Source organism: Pimephales promelas, chromosome 12 (genome assembly GCF_988280905.1).
Source record: "Pimephales promelas chromosome 12, fPimPro1.hap1.1, whole genome shotgun sequence".
NCBI classification, from domain to species: domain Eukaryota; kingdom Metazoa; phylum Chordata; class Actinopteri; order Cypriniformes; family Leuciscidae; genus Pimephales; species Pimephales promelas.
In genome coordinates, this window is record NC_142780.1 from 19740782 (window position 1) to 19762651 (window position 21870).

Consider the following 21870-nt stretch of genomic DNA (forward strand, 5'->3'; position numbering starts at 1 on the left):
CCAATCGATTTGTCTGGTATATAAAAGGGTTCTAGTCCAGAGCCGCTCAAATAAATATCCGTTTTATCATTTAAAAGGATTTTATGCTAAACAAGGCAATGGGTAAAAATTAAAGGCAGAAAGGTGAATGATATATATGTATTTATATATGTAATCTATCGTTTGATACAGGTGTAAACATTTATGTTTTCCCCAAAGAACAACAACATAAAACGAATTATTAAAACAATCAAAAACATGTATTTCGTTTAAAAAAGAAAAGAAGAGGCAACAATTATATAAGGAAATAAGAAAAAGATAGCCTTTGGCTTCGAAAAATGGCAAACAACCAACCACAACACAAAAGTCACCATTACCACAATAACAGGAAGGGTTTCCATGCAACAAAAGGCCACTGAGAAATATGAAAATGAGCAAACTGTTGAGTGGCGAGTCAGAGTTGTAATAGTCAGATTATTCCAGACCATTCCAGCCCTGTGTATGTGTATGTGTACACGTCCACGCACACACACAGACTCATAAACACACTTTGTTTAAACTCCATTACCAGAGTCACCAGATCTGCGGTGCCATCAGCACATAAAAACTGACGTCAAATGATTAAAAAAAAAAAAACATTCAATGCATAACTTTGAATTAGAACAGGCTAGAAATCACTTAAGCGTGAGAGCTGGTCACATACAGCTGCAGCTGGAATCCATCTGGATTTTATAATGTGGAATGAATGTTGACCAGTGACTCAATATACACAACTTACATCCACTAAAAAGGCTAAAAATAAAAAAAGTTGCCCATTTCAGATTCATAAAGCATCCAGATAAAGGGCCTTTGCATTTCTGACTAAGCAAATCCTCATCATTTACATAGACATGTGTGACAAACACAATGTGATGGCGTTGTCTTCAGGAGAGCTAGTCAAATCTTACACATTTTTTTTCAACCAGCACAATCCTGTGAGTTTGCAAATTCCCAAGGGATACATTTGACACAGATCCACAAAGTAAATGACTGGTTTTAGACATAGCTATTAGCATAGGCGAAGCTTATTTACATGTCTTACAGGGCATCTAATGTTGGTCTCCGAAAAAGAGACAAGGTGTTTATTCACAAACGCAAGTTTAAGTAACGATACTAACCGAATGTATTTAACCCACAGTACAGCACTAAACTAAGCACAGTAAAAACAGCATAGCAGAATTAACGTGCGGAAGAAAATGAAGACTGCTTTCCCAAAATCTGTTCTAACTAAGCCTCACTTAACTTGTGTCATTTTTGCAGTTGATTTTTTTTTTTTTTTCAGAAAAGAAAGTGTCATAATTACCCATAGGACCACAAAAGGCGACTGTGTTTTATCGTTGTGTCTGTGTTTGGTAAAAAGGCACAATCAATTTCAGAACAAACAATGAAAAAAGTGGTTTCCTGTTTGTGGCTTCAACAAAAAAAACTGCACTTGTGGCTGCAAAGACACGTTCAGATTTCGTTTGGAGTGCTCTTCCTCTTCCTGGATGGATACTTGCAATATTCAAATACAGAGTAATTACAGTGAACCTTAAAAAAAAGATGCATATTTCACAATACACATCATCTCTTGTAACAAGGCTCTGAACATACTGAAGCAGCTGAAACTTCCGATACACGTGAAAATTGATAGTCAATGCGAATAGAGGAAAAGACAAAGGAAAACAGAACCTCCATTTCCCAGAATAAAACCATCCGGACGCTAATGTCGTCAGCTGATCAACCAGATACATCATTGCAACAAATATATAAATTCCGGGTTAAAATGACATCATATTTAGGCTTTAAACTGTTTGATATCAAACCGCAGTCCCTCAGTCCTATTCCGGCTTACTCATCCATGTTGACAGATTGCACTTCATTATTTTTTTTTCCCGTCCCTTTTCTCCCAGTCTGATATATGTTATGTAGAAAGGGAATGTTCCCTTTTTCCACATACTAGTTCGTAATACCTCATAACGGACAGCATAAGTTCCTCACAGCGTCTGCTTAATTGCATAAGGAAAAATCCACACAGCTCCCTTGCTGCTAAAGCTTTCACATTATGTTCAGGGGTGTTCCCAAAAAAAGCCAAAATTCCCAATTTTTCCTAGGGGATCATGTTCGGAATTCTATATGGGTTTTGTGAGGGTGAGAAAAAGAGGCATTTTGAGTGTTATCCCTTGATGGGAACACTGGAAATTCAGGTAGGAATTAGAAAGGAGGAGATTAATTTGATGTGGACGGTGACATCTGTGATGGGAGTGTGAGTGCTGTATTCTCTTTAAAGTTTTGCATATTCATCAAACAGTCTTGAGACCACGGCAATGCAAGGATTTAAAAACCGACCACAACCAAACGAACGATCGATATGAAGCTTAAGTCTTTGGATTTCGCCCAATACACTAGATGTGAATCTTTAGAGTGCTACAAAGGTTCTGCAGTTTTAGTACTTTCACATCAACTCTCGACTCTAAAAACGCCTGGGGCTGTTGCCATGGTTACAGGTGCACCCCAGTCTTAATTCATGGTATTGTGTTGGGGAAGTGATGTCATATCCATTACGCTTCAGCTTCTCTTTCAGACACCTTATCGTTTGGGTTTTTGTAATCGGTTATTTCAAGTAGAATGATTGCATCGCTCCTTAATTTCATGGCTGGTGGTTGATGCGGAACAAATTCTGTGTTTCTGTGAAGATATGATTAGCTTACGCTCCCATTTTGGAAAAAAAAAGTCTTCCTCTAAAAGAGTCTGGCAAAAAAAAAAAGGGAGAGGGAAAGGGAGGAGTTTTTTTTCTCTAAAAAGGATGGTGGAGAAAAATCTGCCTTTTTTCTCAAGCTCGGCGATCGACTGGCTGCTGCAGACACACCTCGCTTCCTGCTGAGATGATTGGCAGGCGGTTGTCCATGTGATAGCTAATCAAGTGACTGACACTCTCAAAGCGGTGATCTTTGGTGCGCACCTATAAAATTGTGAAAGGAAAGATACAGAATTTAAAAAGTCATATTAATGTTATAGAATTACAAAACGTTTTAATAAGGACCTTCATCTTACTCACCACTCCCTCAGGATCCACCAGAAGCAGGTGTTTGGCTTGGCTGCCCTGCTGTCCTGTAAGGACGTACTGGCCTGGTGTGGTGCCTGACTCCCGCACCAGGAAGTCTCCATCCTTGGTCAGGAGTCTTTCGGCCTGCCTGCGGCTTAGAGGTCCGTGGAACCAGGGCTCGTTCTGCAACTGCTCTGCCAGAGGGGGCGCCACTGCTCCTGACACCCCTAAAGCAGCATCAAATGGCTCTAAAAGACCGAAATCTTTGGTGAATTTCCTTTCAGTTTTTCTATAACTGTACTACTAAAAAGGTCTTTTACACTTGAAATAGTTAACCCTGGGTCATTCTAAACCCCGGGTAAACGGAATCCTGGATTATCCTGCTTCTTAATTTACCAGGGGTTAAGAATTAATTCTGTGTATTCATAAGCTGATGTTTCGCATTCCTAAACCCTGGGTTAACAGTCTTATTTGCATTTTTTGCGTTATCGTTGTATTGATTGGATGAATGCAGCACGTGACCTGTTTACATAAGCTCTAGCATTATTGCCGACCGTACTATGGAATTTATATTGAATGGAAATTTTGAACATTTCAAGTGTCTTCAGTCACAGGGCTTTTCACACTGCTCTTAACCCCGGGTTATCGTTGTTCTAAAAACAGCTTTTAAACCCAGGTAAAGGAGAGTTTCACACTTCTAATTGACATGCAGGGTCAGCACCGTTTTTGTGGTGATAACCAACCGTGTGCCTTATGTTCACACGCTTTGGAAAGTCACGGAAACACTGCACGATGTATATAAACAGTTGTCTCTACGTTTGATAAGAAAAATGTCAAACGGCGATCAAAAACTCGACAATTTGAGTGAAGAAGAGACCGTTTCATTCTTATCTGTATAGTTTGAATAGTTCACAATATTAGGACGCACAATGCAAGAGCCTTTAAGTAAGCAGATCACGAGCTGCGTTTGTCCAGTCCAGTGAGTTAGTAACACCGACACTGCAGATAAGGACTTTAACCCGGGGTTTAGGAATGTGCAGTGTGAAACGGCTGTTTATGAATACCCAGGATTAACTCTTAACCTTGGGTATAGTGTGACCAGTATGACCAGTGTGAAACTTGAAATAAGTAAATCAAGATAACCCAGGATTCTGTTTAGTGGGGTTTAAAATAATCCACTATTTCAAGTGCGAAAAGCCCTAAATCGTCTATTTCTATCAGTATTTAATGTCTTCTCTCAAATTCTGAATTTACTGTTTATATGCTATGCGCTGTTTCTGTGACTGTCCAAAGCAAGCAATTACGAGTCTCAAATGGTTGTTGATTGTTAAGCATCAAGCTATAACATTCTAACATCAAGTCAAGTCACCTTTATTTATATAGCGCTTTTTTCACAATACAGATTGTTTTAAATATAATGAAAAAATAATGTTTTAATAATATTGTTATTGTTATAAAATAGACAGTAGCAAGGAACCAGATCTCCATCAGATGACAGAATCTTTTATGATCTTTTAAATATATTTTGCTGTATTTTATTGTTATAGTGATACATACAAATTTTTTTTAAAAAACCTTGTGTTCATTTACTGAAAAAGTATATAGAACATTTAAAAATTATAAAAAAAAAAATGCTACTTTAAGCGATTTTAGAGCAGATACATACACATCAAATATCATCAAAATGTCTTTTTGTTACATTATATCATCCAGCAAGTGTTACTCACTCATGTCAAACGCATCTCTATGAGCATTTCCATTGGCTGCTGCTGCCGCCCCAGCTGGGAGGCGGGGTTTATCCACATTGACGTATGAGGGGTCATCAAACAGGCCTCCCTCCTTAACACCCACTGAAAAGGAGAGAAAAAGAGAGGCTAACAGTGAGGTTAAACTGAGTTAACCTTCAGGTGAGTGTGCTTAAGCCGCGCCATTCTGAGTTCTATTGTCAGCAAGGCCGTCGATCCAGAAGCCACCTCTCAAAGGAGCTGTGTAATAGGTTTGGGCAGCGTCCAACAGAGAGCAATGGACAGTGACAGAAAAACCGCTGACTCACTCTGCACAATGACAGTCTCAGCTGAGAGGAAAATGAAATGTAGGGAAGTGTGACAATCTAAGACTTACAAATACTATGTGGTACAATGAAAGGAACAGAGCAGGGATTATTAGGATGAAGCGTGCGTGTGTGTGTGTGTGTGTGTGTGTAAACCTGACCTGGTAGAGGAGGTAGAGGCTGCTTGTGAATATCATTCTGGCTGGGCTGTCCATAGGGCTGTGGAGACATATCGCATTAGAGTGTGTTTTTGAATAAATATTAAGTCACAAGTATTAAATATTAAATATAAGTTAATGAAAATCCATTTTATAAACCAAATCATGTTTACATACTTAATCAAAGTTCTTGTTCACTGAAGTCTCTCTTTTTATAAGACGACAAGGTCTAGTTTGAAATGTGTGACGGCTTCGGTGGCTTTTCAGCCTGTGAAGACTTACTGTAGCATCAGCTAATAGCATTCATTACATATCTTGAATTAGTATTTAAAATGAAATAGTACTAATAATTGTATTTTTGTATACCTTAACAAAACTTGCGTAGCAGTCGTCATTTGTAAAGAAAATGAAAATCTTCATAGATTTGTAAATACACAAAATTTAGATTTGTTTCGAAAAACGTTCTATTTACCAAATTCAATGACTCAATGATTTACTCATTACACATAAAGGACACTGATTTGTTGTAATTTAATGGTCACTGAACAACAATTTATCTGTGCACAGGTTTAAAAGCCTCAAGATCAAATCAAACTAACTGACTAACACATGGTCATAGAATTGTGTCTCACCAGCGTGGCTCCTGTACTGTGTCCAGGACGGTTTCTCATATCAACCAGGCCTCCAGGAGGAGGCTGTTTACCCGGGAAGTTATTGTAATATGGAACCTCTGGGGGTGGAGCCATGTCCTCTTCCTCTTCCTCCCAGGCTGACCCATCGAAAGGAGCCATCCTAAGAGAGAGATAAGCATTATTATATTTACATGGGCATGCTGTTTATAACCAGCAGTAGGAACAACAAATTATTAAAAAAAACACACAAAAATAACTGAACTTTTTTGACATTTCTAGTCAAGATGTCTACAAATCCTTAAAACAACACACATCATTTATTGAGCAGTGTTATTTTAGGATTATATATACCAATTAAAGAGTTGAAAGCTTTTGTTTTTAAGTTCATTTAAATTTTATTTTAGGTTTTAGTAATTTGATGTGCTTTTGACATTTTTTTAATTTCTATTAAGCATTCATTAAATTATTTCAGTTTTAGTTTTAAGTTGAATTTTAGTTCCTCAACTAAAACTTATTTCAGATAGTTGTTAATGCAACATATTTTCATTTAAGCTTAAATATTGCACCTAATACTTATAGGCTTAGGGTCATAGTTAAATTAGGACATTTAAGTAGCTTTTATAACTGTGCCTAAAAAAAAAAAACAGGACTGATGTGCATCTTAAGACAAATCAATGGCACTGGTATATTTTAAGTTGCTTTCAGTTAAAACAGCTCAAACATTCATTTCAGTCTGGGACTAGCTAACTAAACTAGTTACTAACTTACACAGATTGTCTGCGGAACGGGGATAGTCTATTGCATTTTATTTAATCTTTAATTAATGCAAAGATTTGTAATAGTTTTAGCTTATAAATAGGTAGCAATATCAACACTGTTCTTCAGATACAACACTGCATAGGATATTAATACTAGTTTCCATAGATAGTATGTTGAAAATAAAGTACATTTGGTATATCTGGCAGATTTTTAATTTTTACTGGACAAAACTCATTTGTTAGGATGTTTCACAGTGTATGATGTGGGTAAGCAGTGCAAATAGACACAATGGCATTGAGTTTCAGCATACATAGTCAACATATCTATACCAACATATTTTTCAGGCTTTTAAGTGTGTGTTTAATTCCCTATGTAAACAAAAGACCGAAAGCTTGTGTTCGATAATCATGTTAGCGCTGTCAATACATGGTGTAAACCAACACGTCTGATATTAAGGGGGTTTCTTGTGACCCTAGGGAGGTACTATGTTTAAATTAATTTACATACACTCATGTAAATACACTGACATAAATGTAAATGTTTGCACTATTTGTTTGATCCGGAGCACACACACACACTTACCGATCATGAGGGGTAACCAGTTTGGGGGGGTTCTTCAGGTACTGTTTAAAGCGCAGTTCAAAAGCCTGACCAATGGTGCTGATGACCTCCTGAGCCAAGCCCTCTGAGCATTCCAGGATATGACATGCTACAAGGCAGGAAGTGATCATCAAACATTAGATATTATAAATCGAGACATCATGTAGTCATTCCTTAAAGGTAGAGTTCACCCCAAAATTAAACATCATTTCATTCCAAATCTTTTGGGATTAACGATTTCTTTAATTAAAGCCCTAATAAATACTGCCACATAAAAGTAAAACAGTATTTAACATCACTTCAAATAAATTGTACATGAAAGCAGTAATTTACATTTTATTTCAGGATATTACAGAATTCAATGTGAAAGTGTTTTTACCTCTTTGATTGACGGGGTCTTTGGCAACGTAGGCAACATACTCTGCTGTGTCCTGGGGAGAAATGGAAAAAGGGGATGGAGAAGAAGAAAAGAATGAACAGGAGGACATTAAGAAAAATTAGAGAATAGACACACAGAACAAAATGATAAGCAGAAGAAAGAGTTGAAGCAGTCTATTCACTAAAGGGCAGGAAGCAGAAGAGGAAACAGTGGGAGAAAAAGAACAGATGACTACAGACAGCAAGATGGATGAGATGAATAAGACAAATGAGCGAGAAATGACAGAATGAGACTGAAGCTGATAGATCCTTGAGCGAGATAAAAATGAGGAAATGAACTGTCGGGATGCATCAGATAACCGACTAAATGATTAAAGAAAGATGTAAATAATTTAAAATTAACCATTAAATAATGATTATTATAAAACTACTACTCTTTTTTTTTTTTTTTTTTTTTTTAATGAGATTTGTTTATGTCTGTGTGTTATAACTTTGATGTTAAATGTCCATGTAAACTAAGCTGCTTATCTTGGCCAGGACACTCCCGAAAAAGAGATTTTAATCTCAGTGAGTCTTTTTTCCTGGTAAAATAAAGGTAAATAAATAATCCTACTACTATTTAAAATACAATTTTTTTTTAAAATTATATTTATCAATATAATATAGTATTTATTAATATTATTTTTTTAAATATTTGATTTAAATATTAAATAATTATCGATTATCAAGTTAAATAATTATTCTAAATTAATTATTTCTAATTAAATTAAACATTTTCATATAACATTTCATCTCTCTCTCTCTCTCTCTATATATATATATATATATATGTATTCTAAAACAAAAATTATACTTCATTATTTCAAAAATAAACCATTTGAAAACAATTATATTGCCTTATTATTAAAAAACAATAATATTTTTGTCTTATAAAACATCCTTCATGCTGTACTACAATACACTTTCAAGGTCTTCGCAGTGACTTCAAGTGTTATTTAAAGAGAAATGCATTAACAATGGCCACATTGAGACATTTTATTTTTAAAAAGCGATCCGTGTGTGTGTGTGTGTGTGTTGTGGACTCTGGCTTTGCATGGCCATCAGCTCGGCTAATTACTAAATTGATTTGTGCTGCAGTTTATTAAATCAACAACTGATGAGTTTAATCAATGAAATTAACAATGAGGGTCATCGACTACTGATGAACATCCCTAGTAAAGACAGAAAGACAAGTAGAAAGAAATCGAGAGACAGGGTCTGACTCACTGGATCGCCTCCTGATGCAAAAGAGATGGACTGCATGTGATGGTTGGCGATAATCTGTAGGGAGAGAGGGATGGAGATGAAGACAATGTGACAAAAAACAAAAAAAGAGTGCAGTGGGCATGAGATGAAGAATAAGCAAACATTGCAAGCGACAGAGGACGAGTGAAAGCAAAGGATGGACAGACAAGGGGAGAAACGATGTGGTGAGAATGCGGTCCAACATAGAGGAACAGAGCAGTTGTGTGCAGTAATTCTGCATGGTTTAGATTCATTAAGATAAACACATATAAGCAGGGCAATTACTCCAGGCCCTATTCTGGGCTCCAGTCAGCTGCCTGCTGAGCAGCCCGAACGCTGATAAACCTCACTGCGCTAATGCCAAACACACTGGCGTAAAACTGAACAATTATTAGCGAGGAAAAGAAAGTCCTGTGGTGCAGCTGTAAACAAGCCAAAGGATATCTGCTCCTGCCGAATACGCCAACTTTACATAATCTATAAGGCCTCCGGGTATCACACTTATTTAGTTAAACGTCGACAAATATATGAAGATTAGACCCTTGGAAGACCTAATGCAGAATACTTCTAACTATATATATATTTTTTTCTTTCTTTTTTCCCTTCATTTTCCATTTTAATTTTAGTAGTTTTGACGTGCTTTTTACTATTACTAGGTTATTTCAGTGCTTTAAACTTATTTCAGTCAGTTGCCAAGGCAACATTTTAAAAATCTCATTTAGTCTACATGTTTCATCTAATATTCACATTTAACTTCAATCAACAAAATGTTTTAACACTTAGATTTACTTATCAAAAACAACTGAAGGTCAGGCAAGACTAAGGCTAATTAATCAGGATTAAGATTAATCACTAGAAAAGATCAAGATTAATCACTAAAAAAAATCGTGATCTTTATTCACCCACGTGATCTTATCACTAAACGTCAACAATTCGCCTGTGTCTATTAATCCTTTTATGACAACAGCGAACATTCGGACTACACTGTGTGATTTTTACCCCCATCTAGCGGTGAAAAGGTATATGACCATCCAGTGAATATTAGTTTCTGTTCCTCTCAATTCCGATTTTGTTTTAACTCCTACGGTGGCCAATGTAGTCCAAGATTAACATGGCTTCCAGTTCGACCTCGTCCATGGTTGTTAACTCAAATGTAAACGTGAAAGGCGAAGCTTGAATTAACGGGTATGTCCCTCTTTGGCTAATTTACTTTCAAGATGGAGGGGCAACATGGCGCCCGACAGTAGAACCCCTTAGCCATGTGTATTTTCAATGGCATATTATACACTCACGACAATACTTTATTACTTGAACGAAGTAAATATACATTAATGAGCACATATATTTTTGAAAGAACTATGTGTTTTTAGCTAAGAATAAACTAAAAGAGTTACATAGTGTAGCTTTAAAAAAAAAAGATGATTCATCCAGTAATGAAACAAGTGAAGTCTTTATGAGTCAATGAACTGAAAAATGTTAAAAATATATATATATATTTCAAAATTAATTTAACTTTTTATATATTAAGTCTGCAGCAAGAACATTTTTGTCAGAACCTCTAGTAAATTACGTTTTTTGTTTAGTTGACTACTCAGAATCATGGGAGAACCGTCATCTCTATTTTTAGCCAAAAAATGTGATTCTCAATTTAGCCAGAATTGTGTAGCTCTAGGCGAGACAAATCATTATTTTAACATGCATCTCAAATGTGTCTTCTGTGACCACTTGCAACAAGTGTCTATGTACGTTGATAAAGTGCAAAAATGTTCATAAAACAAAAATAATTACTCCACAGTCTTGGATTTTCTCTTTTCAATCCACACAGAAAAATCTCATTTAAAACCTGTATTTTAGTGCAAAGGATGATTGACAAGTTTGTTTGCTTAGGTTATTGAGCACTCACAATTTGCGATCAGAGCCAAACTAGTTTTACCCTTTTCAAGGAAATCCATCTACTTGAATGGCTTGCTTATAGCGGTCTCTGCACATACTAGCACAACCAGGATATGAGAAAGTATTTTAACATCGCAAAAATGGCAGACTTCACTTTAAGAACATACAGAGAAACATTTATATTCGGAAGAGATAGCATAATTCAATCCAACCCGTCCTGCTGTGAAGACCGTCTACATGACGCAAGACGCTTTTATCATTAGATGAAGGTATCAGTGAATTTCATACAGGAAAGTAGGCACCATATTAATGTCTGTGTGCATACGTGACGTCTAACCTGTTTGCAGTCGGCTGCCAGTAGGTTCAGACTGCTGGTCGACACGGTGAGGTTGATTGTCATTCCAGCAAACTGGAGATTACTCTTCCCTAAGATGGAGGAGAGACAACGAGAGGAGGGCTGGAGAGAGACAGAAACAGACTTCATTATTTACACCACTCGCCAGATTAAAAAAAGTTCAGCTAAAAATTTCAAGACAAAAATGATGAAAACTAAATAATTCATGAAAAGAGATTTTAATGGGAAACATGGCCTGTTTTAACTCGCACAGTTCTTTTAAAGAAATGAATCCTTTTATTCAGCAATGGTGCATTAAATTGATCAAAGGTGACGAAGACATTTATAATGTTTCTATTTCAAATAAATACTGCTCCTTTGAACTTTTAATCCTGAAAAAAATCTATCATTGTTTCAACTGAAATATTAAGCAGCAAAAAAAAAAAAAAAAAAATCTTCTTGAGAGCCACATTAGCATATTAGAAACATTTCTGAGGGATCATGTGACACTGAAAACCAAATAAATTAATGATAAAAATGGTAGTTTTGTAATCACAAGTATAATATTTTAAGGGTAATATTTCACAATATTACAGTTTTTACTGTATTTTTGATGCTTTATATAAATAAATACAACTACAAATGCAATCTTTTGTGATATGGGCTTTACAAAAAGAATTGAGAAATAAGAGAATGAACTAGTTCTGCATGCAGTAACAAACACTATTCAGTAAATCTGCCAGATTTGGGGTTTAGTTTCAGTTTTGTGTAAATTAATTACCATTTGGATATGAATACGAACCTCTTCCACATTAAATTTCATGACGATAATGTCTGGTTTAGACTGAGTGGCATACAACTTAGAACCATTTGAAATGAACAACTGTTATTAAAGTAAAAAATAAATAAATAAATGTGATAACCCAGAAATCACTTTATTTTCTGTACAGAGCTGCAGTAGAACACAACACAAGCCGCCTGCTACAATTACACAGATGCTCTGCTTTCACACTATTTACGCATGTTGTGTGAAACAGGCCTGTCTTGATCATTACTCTTGAACACAACTTGATCACAACCCTGTGTGGTGTAACACTCAACAACCTCTGAAACACCAGTCTGTCCAGCCTAGAGACAACACTTGATCAAACGTGTGTGGGTTGTTGAACATAATGCAACAGTATCATTTTTACTGGAAACTGGTTAGGTCGCAGAACAGAAGAACACTATGAGGTTTGTGAGCTGCAACTGTTAACTAACAAAAGTGTGAAAGTCTGTCTCTGAGGAAGTAAGATAAGATAAAGTGTTGAATACCTTTCTTCTTCGCTGAGCTCCTTTGGCACCTGGTACTGCCTCACACACCACTGATATTGCCTCCCTGAAATACAAAACATACGGTTATATGCATATGCTGACTACATATATAGTGAGGAGAACATAATCAGATTGTTAGATGAGAGTTTCCATCACACTCCTTTTCATGCATTCCCAATTTTCATATGGCTGAGGGACAATTATTACATTAAACAAATGGTCCAGTCATTCCACTTCCTGTCATCTCACACATGCAAACAAATACACCAATGTTCTTATTCACTTATTATTAATATCACTATTGTCAACAAAAACTAAATAGTAAATAAATAAATAAAAACTTGAAGTTGCAGTCTGCAGCTTTTTGGGGGTTAAAAATGATCCAAAATACATATTTGAGAAAATCCCTTCAAAAAGGAAAATAGTCAAGTGCAAAATGTGCAGAGCAAGTCTGTTGTATAGGCTACATAACTACAAATAAAACATATACAACCAAGAGAAAATTACAATTAAAGTATGAAATAAATAAATAAATAAAAAATGAGTTACTTTGTCCAGAATACAATAACTCAATAGACACCCTCTTAATGCTTTTTTCAACATTTAACCCTCCAGCGAGAATCAAGGATTATGCATGAAATGTTTACCGAAAAGTTAAAATAGTTTATCGAGCAGCTGCTACTGTGAATATTGAGAAGCAAATGTGTGTAACATCCATTAACAAACACACCCATCAACACAGAGAAAAGGGAGGAAACTATGAGGGTTCCAGAGGATTCTATTAAAAGACTTTGTGGTTACACAGCAGGGCTGATGCTATTATAATGCCTCCCTTCTTCCCCGATCTCTTTCTCCCAAACAAAAGCGCAACATTTAATTGGAGAATGTGCTGCATGTTAGAAAATGGACCATCAAATAATGTGGTTTAATATGGCAAATGTTTTGCAGCTTCATAGTGACATTCCCATATACATACAGATTATTTTTGTGATTGTTGTGAGAGTAAGAAAATGGCTGTGTATGTCATTATTTAACATTCATCTACTGCGTTCTTTTTCTGTCACACTCTTTGAGAGAGAGACATTAATTTTTCATCAGAGGGGCGGCTTTTATCCGGACCAGTGTGGGAGAGTGTATGTTTGTGCACATGTGCATTAGGATATGAGGAGAATGTACGACTAAATCACTCCTGTGGGACGCAGTGGATATACATACACTGGATATTTGAGAGAATATGAGAGGAAGTGCGAGTGTGTGTGTTACCTGGTAACCTGAGTTCTGGTGTTGAAGTCAAGTGCTCTCATTGACTGCAGCACCTCCACGCAGCCCATATACTGCAGCAAAGACAAAGAAGACAAAACCTTGACTAAATGCACTTACTGTGCAATATCTCCAACCACAATTCAAAGCACAGAATACAGTTGAGTGTTGCCCAGTTGCCTTGTGTCAAGATTATTGACTTGGCAACATATCTGTAGTGCATGTGGTTAAGAGTGTGTGTGTGTGTGCAGTTTATGAGAACTGATGCTCTAATTATGAAGCGCTAATCAAATAAAGAAGTTCTCAATGTAGTTCCTGCCGATAGACTGGAAATGCCACACATTAAACAAAACAATACATTAAGCATATAAAACAGACTGTTTTGCTGAGAGAATTGAAAAGCAAAAGAACTACAAACTGTTAACCAACCTTTATCAAAATTAGGTTTGCATTATATATATATATATAAAGAAAAAAACATTGCAGTTTAGACATCAAGGCAAAATATCAATAATAATAATACATTTCCACAGAGAAATTGCAAAAACTACAATCTTAAAGACAATGCCCTTTGTCTTGAAATTAATGTTTTGCCCACACTCTTCAAAGATTTTTACATTTCTGTATGATCATTAAAAGAACCAACCAAGTAAGGCTTCTTTCTTTAACCAAAAGTTTAAAATATAAGTGTTAAGTAAATACAAATTATTTCACTTTATTTTTTCAAAAGTCCACTTTACATTCCTGTTTGTTTTAATAAATTAACCCTTGTATGGTGTTCATATTCTTGTTATTCAGCCAGTGTTTGTGGGTTTTTAATTTTGGGGGTTTTAATTCAACACAATCAAACAATTTCATGTTAAAATACTCAACAGATGTTTCCTTCATCCCAATTACGAGCAATACAAACAGCATATATGGTTAATATTTTCTCTTTACCTTTGTTAGATCACATTTAAGAATTAATGGCAGAGGGTAAAATGTGTGGGACTGGTAGAGCAGGCGGTGGCCGTGCATGAATTTTGCAGCAATGTTGTGACCTTTTGTGGGAAAGTCAAGTGTAGAAACACAAAATTCACACTCACACACACAAACACAAAGACAGGAGGAGGACGACAGAGTAAAGGTACACAGTCATGAATTACAGTTTCCACACTTTTATTAACCTCGGGTCAAGTGGACCCGAACATCTTGTGTGTAATGTAAATGTGAAGGGTGGGTGTACAGTGTGTTTTAATTGAAAATGTGTTCAGATATATATTCTTCACATAAAATGAGCCAAGGCCAATGAGTCTGAGTTTGAAAAAATAATTAATCGTATCATTTTTCTTTTGATAAAAAATGAAATGGGTCAGCAGACCCAAACACCATACAAGGGTTAATATTGTTGTTGTTATTATTATTATTATTATTAAGAGGAGGAGGAATCGATTTTAACAGTACAATAGTAATAGTATAACAATATGAGATAATTAAAGTGTAAATTAGAGATAAAGAAAATATAACCACAGTTTGCCTATGGAAATCTCACCGCCATGATACTAGGTAGGATGTTCTGGGCTGTGTCTGAAATCGCCCTCTAACATTGTCTTTGGGAGCATGCTTCCATGATTACGTACATATTACTTGCATATAACTTACATGCTTTGTGCAATCTTTTTACTTTTATTTTGTGTGGGTCTGTTTGGGGCTGTGAACAGTTCACACTTAAATCTTAACTTTAATCAATATTAAGCACTGGATGTAGTCTATGACATCCAACAGTATATCTCAGATGTAATTCAGGTCACTTGTTTAGTGTGTGTTAAGTATATGAGATTTCTTTGTCCGTTTCATAATCAACCACTTGTCACACAGTTGCTTTTGAGGTAAACAATTGAATTGGAAAAGATTAATACTTAAGTTTAGGAGTTTGTTCTAGCATATTCACCACTAATTAAATCAAGAGAAAAGGGGGGGGGGGGGGAGGGAAACCCAACCCAACACATGTATCTTACCCTGACAGAGTAAGAGACCCCGCTGGTGCTGACCACATTGTCCGAGTGCAGCCAACCTCGGGTGGGCTTGTTGACAAAGGAGCCGTGCCGCGTCCACTCGTCTCCGCCGAGCTGGCCCCCTTCCACACGGGCCCTCCGCGAGGCCACGCCCAGCCGGTTCATATCCTGTGGGGGACGAGGAGGAGGAGATGGGGCTGTTAGAGAAAGGAGAGGAAGAGGAGGAGGAAGAGAAGAGCTGGCGGCGGAGGTCCTAGTGTCTTCCGGAGACTCTCCCAAACCTCCCTGACCGCCTGGCATGCTCGCCGGCCTGCTGGAGGCCTTCAGGCCTGGGAGCAGAGTGGAAGACACGCCCAGCCGCAGGGCTCCCATCTTGGGGAAGAAGGAGCAGAGGGTGGTGGGGCTGTTCTCAGCCTGCCGCGGAGACGAAGGAGGGAGGATGGGGGTGAGGGAAGACGAGGAGAGAGAAGGAGGGATGCCAGGAGGGGTGAGAGGAGTGAGAGGAGCAGAAGAAGGGAGGGAGGGATTGGACGCCGTCTCGTCTGTTGAGCTGAAGGAGTCGCTCCTGAAGGGCGTGTATTTGGTTTTGGGGACGAGCTCCATGGCGTCTCAGCCGTCTCAGTGTCCACTAAACGTCTTTAAATGTCTTTCTACGTTGCTCTATCCCAATCAATAACTTGTCTTCCCTTGTCTTTTATAGTCCTCTTTTTCTCTGCATCCACTGATTCCTTCATCATCGCACCAGAGAGATGACCGTTTGGTTCGGAAAGTATCAAAAACAGGACGTGAAAAGACGAATGGCGCGAAAAAGTAAAGTTTTCTGCTGTCGTCATACACAGCATGTAGAAGGTTTTGCATCAGATCTCAAGTCTGCATAGAGCTTCTTAGGACATTATGAATCACTAAATATAGTATGATTGTCATGAAGTTATTGGTATATTTATAAAAGTGTCGTAAATACTATCCATCTCAAAAGATGTGTTTTATATGCATGCAATTGTGTTTATGTGTGTGTTCATTGTCTTTGCATACGCTGGGCTCCACTTTACAAGCTCTTGTCTGACAGAGTCCCATAAAAAGCCTATTAGCTGCAGCTGAGACTTTGAGAGAGGAGGCTTCCGTCAGACAGACGGATCGATAGAGTGAGAGGAAGAGAGCGGGAAGAGATGGATGGAAAATGCTAAAGTACTGATCCAGCGAATGTGGATCATTTAATGATGATTCAAACTGCTTTGCTCACTGACGATTAGACCGGCAACAATCAACATAATCCTCTTCGTTTGGTTTAGAGACTTAATTTAGTCCATGTGTTAAAAAGATGTACACCAGGGATCTTCTATAGCCAGTCCGACTATAGTCGTTGACTACAGTCACTAAGCGGATGTCCGCTAACTACAGAGTGATTTGAAACAATCCTATTTTAGTGAAAATAAAAATGCAAATATGCATACAATATTCAGCTAAAGTGCAGTTAAATGTTTCATTTTTCTTATAACATTAAAATGTATTAAGTAAATATATAAAGTACTATACAAGTATATCACACCTTAATAGTGATGATTTTTATGGGTTTCAATAAACAAGGTATATTAATATGAAACTATACACGTTATTATAGGCCAGGCTTAAATTAAACAATAGAGGGGCTAAAAAGTTTGACGACCCCTGATATGTGCTATTCAGCACCTCGATTACAGGAAATCCGAGTACATGCAGGTTTACTTATACTGCAAGTCTATAAATCTACCACCTCACTTCCTGTCACATCTACGAACGCTTAGCGCTGACACATACCCATCTTTTCCCGTCACTACCTTTCCCTCCTCTTCCAGATGATTTTGGGACCTCTGTCGCCAAGCCGAGCTCTATCCTTATCTTTCTCCTCCTCTTCCTCTCGTTTTTTCCAGATCACCTCAGGCTGCTCTGCTTTTGCACCCTCTGCACTCGTCTCTTTGAGTCTATCCTCCTCTCTATCCTTCCTCTCCTGGAATCCCTCCCTCAGCCTCCACACCGTGTACTGCACAGCGTTCCTCCTCTCCTCCTCCAGCTTCTGCCTCTCCAGCTCTCTCTCCCTCTCCACCACACTCGCTCTCTTCTTCCAAATAATCTCTCTCTCCTCCACGCCCCCTCCCTCGTCTTCTTTCCCGTTCTCCAGGCTGTCCTGCTTCTCCTTTTTGCCTTTAAAAAACGCCTGCGCCTCTTTGTAACCTCGCGATAATTCACTGAATCGACAAACAAGTTTTATACTATACACAGATAATTAACCCTGATAAACAACAATGTGTAGAAATATGATTCAGAAAAGGACAAAAGAGACCCTGAAACAGTTAAGTCAAAGATAAATATGGCTGTATAGAAGACAACATGGGTTCGAGCACCATTTAGAGAACCACTGATTGTTTGGTGTGATCTGTGAAGAAGTGATGCAAGGGAACTACGATGCTCCTAAAACAAGCACGTTCCAGCACTGTCAGGGTGATGATAATGAGACCTGATTGGCCAAATCTGAAGTACCGCCTCCAGAGATATGCTCATTAGATGCTAACTGGAAAATCAATCAGTCGCTCATTAGCCTAAATGACACCTCAAAATCAGGCAAACAGTGTTAGATGGAGCAGCTCTTTATAGATCTGTTTCCTGAGTGAAAACCTACCCTCTAAATGTCACTTAGCAAAGTCAAACCGCACCAATGCACTTCCCCAGTGTAAAGCACTTTAAAAACCTCTGATAGAGAGGTAACAGTCTAGTAACCTCCTACGGTTCTGAGCCAACACACCAGGCTAACTCTAAAACGCACAAATGATTAGCATTTGAAGACCATGTTGCCAAGAACACCAGTTTGTAGCAAAGTCCAGCCAACTTTGGTCAAATCCAGTCTTGCTCTTTTTACAATGGTTTTTACAGCATATATTTTACACAAGCTACCACAAAACAATTTGAACTTCTATTGTCGTGGCTTACTTTGTCCATTCGGGTGTTTTTTTGTTTTTATTTTTTGTCTTTTTAGCACCAGTGTGTGACCACAAAGAAGCCTCAGGGCTGCAAAGGGAAAGCGTCTCTTGCCTCGGTTGTGCATGAACAAATGCAACACTTGAAGTTGTTCCAACAGATGTGACTGGCAGTCAAAGACAACAAGGTGGTCCCAATTATCTCAGCTGGAGTACAACAAGGACCTGGCCGGGGCATTTATGTGCACAATTCTCTCAACAAAGCATCACGTTAGTGGTGCTATCAGGCCATTCTTGCAGTGAAATTTCTCAGAGCACCTGTAAAGAGAACCGCTCGGACCCGATTGACAAAGCACAATAAGTTACGGGCCTGTGCTGCAAGTTCGTAAACTGTATCACAACGACATGGCACAGAATCAGTACTTCAGCACTGCAGAGCTCTTTTCTTTGTGCACTTACACAGAAGTGTCCAAGCTGTATTTAAGAGTTGCTCATCGTGTCATGAACTTTATTGACGTTAACACCACATGGCACAGAAGTAGCACAGTGTTTAGGAGAACCTGTACAGAGAAGTAGGACTATAAATATATATATAAACATTTAAATAATATCAGTAACAGTTTAACACACAATGGTAACCTAGCATAGGTGTAGCACCTGTCGGTTAGGAATATGGCAAAATCCCTGTTTTGATATGACGAGTTGTTTCAGAATCCAGTAAAATCAAACACTGGCTGAACTGTATCTAAAGGGAGGTGAGAGGTTCCTGTTCGTCTGAAGTAAAACCAAAGGCAAGTAAACCAGCCACATAGAGAGACTATTGTCAATCACATATGTACAGTAGCTAACAGGCTTCCTTGTCTTTAAGACATTGAGATTAGCCGTTTTGCTCACATAATCATAAAGGTAAATTGGACGTTGAATTAGTGCAGTTGAGCTCCAGCACAAATGGCAAAACCTGAATTAAACTACACCATTTTCAAATTATAACATGATAATTCAATGATATTGATGGTTAGTGAAAAAAGCCAATGTTAGATATGGCAAATCTGATTCAGAGATCGACTGAATGCACAAAAAGTTTCAGAGAAAGCACCTTGAACCCTCATAAGATCCGAAGGTTCGACTCTTTGACTCGATTGAACTTAAAGTCCGATTTAAAGCTTAACCTGGGACACTGCAACACACTTGCACTGAAGTTACACAAGACAAAGCGTGAGAACTTAACATGCCAATGAAACTGTTGCCATGGTAACAGACTGAGGAAAAAGTGTGCGAGACAGTGTCATAAAATAACCTAAACAAAAGCCAACAAGTTTCGCCAACACAAAACCTGTCGACTCTCTCCGTGTCCAATCACGAGCGCTCAGAGCCAGCAAGAATCGGTGTTCTGCAGCCAGCGCTGGCACAGGACGGGAAAGTTCAGCTGCTGCCGCCACCAACACCTCACTGGTGATTGGTGTTGACACCAGAACGTAAAATGAACCAGACACACATCCGCACATGCACAGAGTGCAGTTGTGGCACCAGTCCAATGAGGAAATCAAATATTACTCAAGAGTACACACACACTTAAGACAGACTCGTGCACGCTTCCGGGTTAAAGACAGCAGAACTAGCAAACGCTAAAAAATGTCCACCTGAAATCTATGAAATATCTATCTATATATTCAAAAGCACCTTTTTCTATACACTACAAATGAAGACATCTAAATGTTTTGCATAAAAAAAACCTGATTTTTGTCTGCATAACTCTTAAGTAAGACCAAAAACATTGGTTCGATAACAGACAGCACTATGTACATTAGAAATATAAGAGTTTGTGAGCTGCCATCCAAAAAAGTAAAAGTGAAAGAATTTAAGGAGCTTTAAAGAGCTTTTTTTGTCCTCACGGTTTAGTTGTTGCAGAATGAAAAAGTAATGTTTTATCCCCCAAGTCCTTGGATTAGAAAAAGAGAGTGCGAGTGCCACATTTTAGGTAAAACCGAATGACCTCCATGTTCAAATCATAATCACGTTAATATTTAAACAGTGTCACACAATCCTCCTCCTTCTCCTCTTTCTCCCTCACTCGCTTTCTGGCTCAGTCCCCTCCCTGAAAGACAAAAACACGCTCTTTTCTCTTATCCGTTTTCTTCAAAATCACCAAGGCACGCCAGTTCCCTCGTTTAGAGTGAGTCTCGTCCAGCCTCACTTCTGTGGAACGTCGTGATGAATGGCACAGCGGTCTTCTTTTGTCCTCTCCTTCCCCCACAGTCTCTCATCCTCTCCTCTCTCCACCTCCGTCTGTGTGTGAGGAGCAATGCAGCCGACTGTCCTCTATTCTCCTCTCCTCCCTGTCTGGTCTATCGCTCTCACTCTCTCTCTCTCTCTCACTGATGCTAGCGCTGATTCCCTTTGCCTTCCTGCCCTCTCCCTCCCTCCCTTCCTCTCTCCTTGGCAGCATCAGTCATCTATGCATTTATGAGAGTGTGCATGCATGCACAAGCAGCTGAGCACCTCTCTCTGTAATGCACACAATTATGATGGGGCTGAGAGAGAGAGAGAGAGAGAGAGAGAGAGAGAGAGAGAATTCATGGATGGAGTGAAAAAGTCTGCCCTCAACGGAGACCACCACTTTTCCTCATCTTCATGACAATTTAACATTTATCCCCCCAAAACCCCTTATTATTTATTCACCCTCATGTCTGTCCAAATGTGTAAGACTACCTTTCTTTTGTGGAAAAAAAAGAAGATATTCTGAAGAACTGTTTTCATCCATACACTGAAAGTCAATGGGGTCCAAAACAAAAACAACATTGGGCCCCATTGGCTTTCATTGTGTGAAAAACAAAAACTGAAACATTTCCCAAAATTAATTTGAAATGACATGAGGATGAGCAAATGATGAAAGACTTTTCATGTTTGTGGGAACCAACCTCAATCACGTCAATAAACCAATGCAAAAACAAAACGCAGGTCATATGGTACATCCTCAAGGTTATCTTAGTGTACTCGTTTAGACGTTCAGATCATCCGTCCAATAAGTGTCTAATCGATGTGTGCAAATAACTAGAGGGTTGATTTGTTATTCATTCAGTCGAGTGACCTGAATTCAGGGTTATGGGGAAGAGTCAGCTGAACTACAAATCCCAGAGTGCACTCTGTTCGTATTCTTGCTTTCTAAAAAACACAGGGGACTGCAAATGCTGCAAAGGTGCATCGATTCATTTTTTTTTTCTTT

At 38.2% G+C, this 21870-nt stretch overlaps 1 protein-coding gene across 1 annotated transcript; it reads right to left on the minus strand.

Moving 5' to 3' along the window:
• Window positions 1–124: 124 nt before the first annotated feature.
• shc1 (SHC (Src homology 2 domain containing) transforming protein 1) lies at window positions 125–21035 on the minus strand. The gene is made up of 12 exons (XM_039679470.2): window positions 15703–21035; window positions 13709–13779; window positions 12446–12509; window positions 11135–11254; window positions 8887–8940; window positions 7622–7673; window positions 7225–7351; window positions 5884–6043; window positions 5255–5312; window positions 4771–4893; window positions 3056–3291; window positions 125–2959 (listed from the first exon to the last, which is right to left on the minus strand). Exons 1-12 carry the CDS (start codon window positions 16300–16302, stop codon window positions 2831–2833), a joined length of 1794 nt encoding a protein of 597 aa, XP_039535404.1. The 5' UTR covers window positions 16303–21035; the 3' UTR covers window positions 125–2830.
• Window positions 21036–21870: the final 835 nt, after the last annotated feature.

What these genes read in the sequence shown, in the direction of transcription:
- shc1 (XM_039679470.2), bottom strand. Translation starts at nt 16,302, where the DNA reads ATGGAGCTCGTCCCCAAAACCAAATACACGCCCTTCAGGAGCGACTCC. An exon ending in GAGCTCAGCGAAGAAGAAAG is followed by an intron (nt 11,255 to 12,445) that starts GTATTCAACACT and finishes GTCTCTCTCCAG; the next exon opens with CCCTCCTCTCGTTGTCTCTC. An exon ending in TGGCAGCCGACTGCAAACAG is followed by an intron (nt 8,941 to 11,134) that starts GTTAGACGTCAC and finishes CTCTCCCTACAG; the next exon opens with ATTATCGCCAACCATCACAT.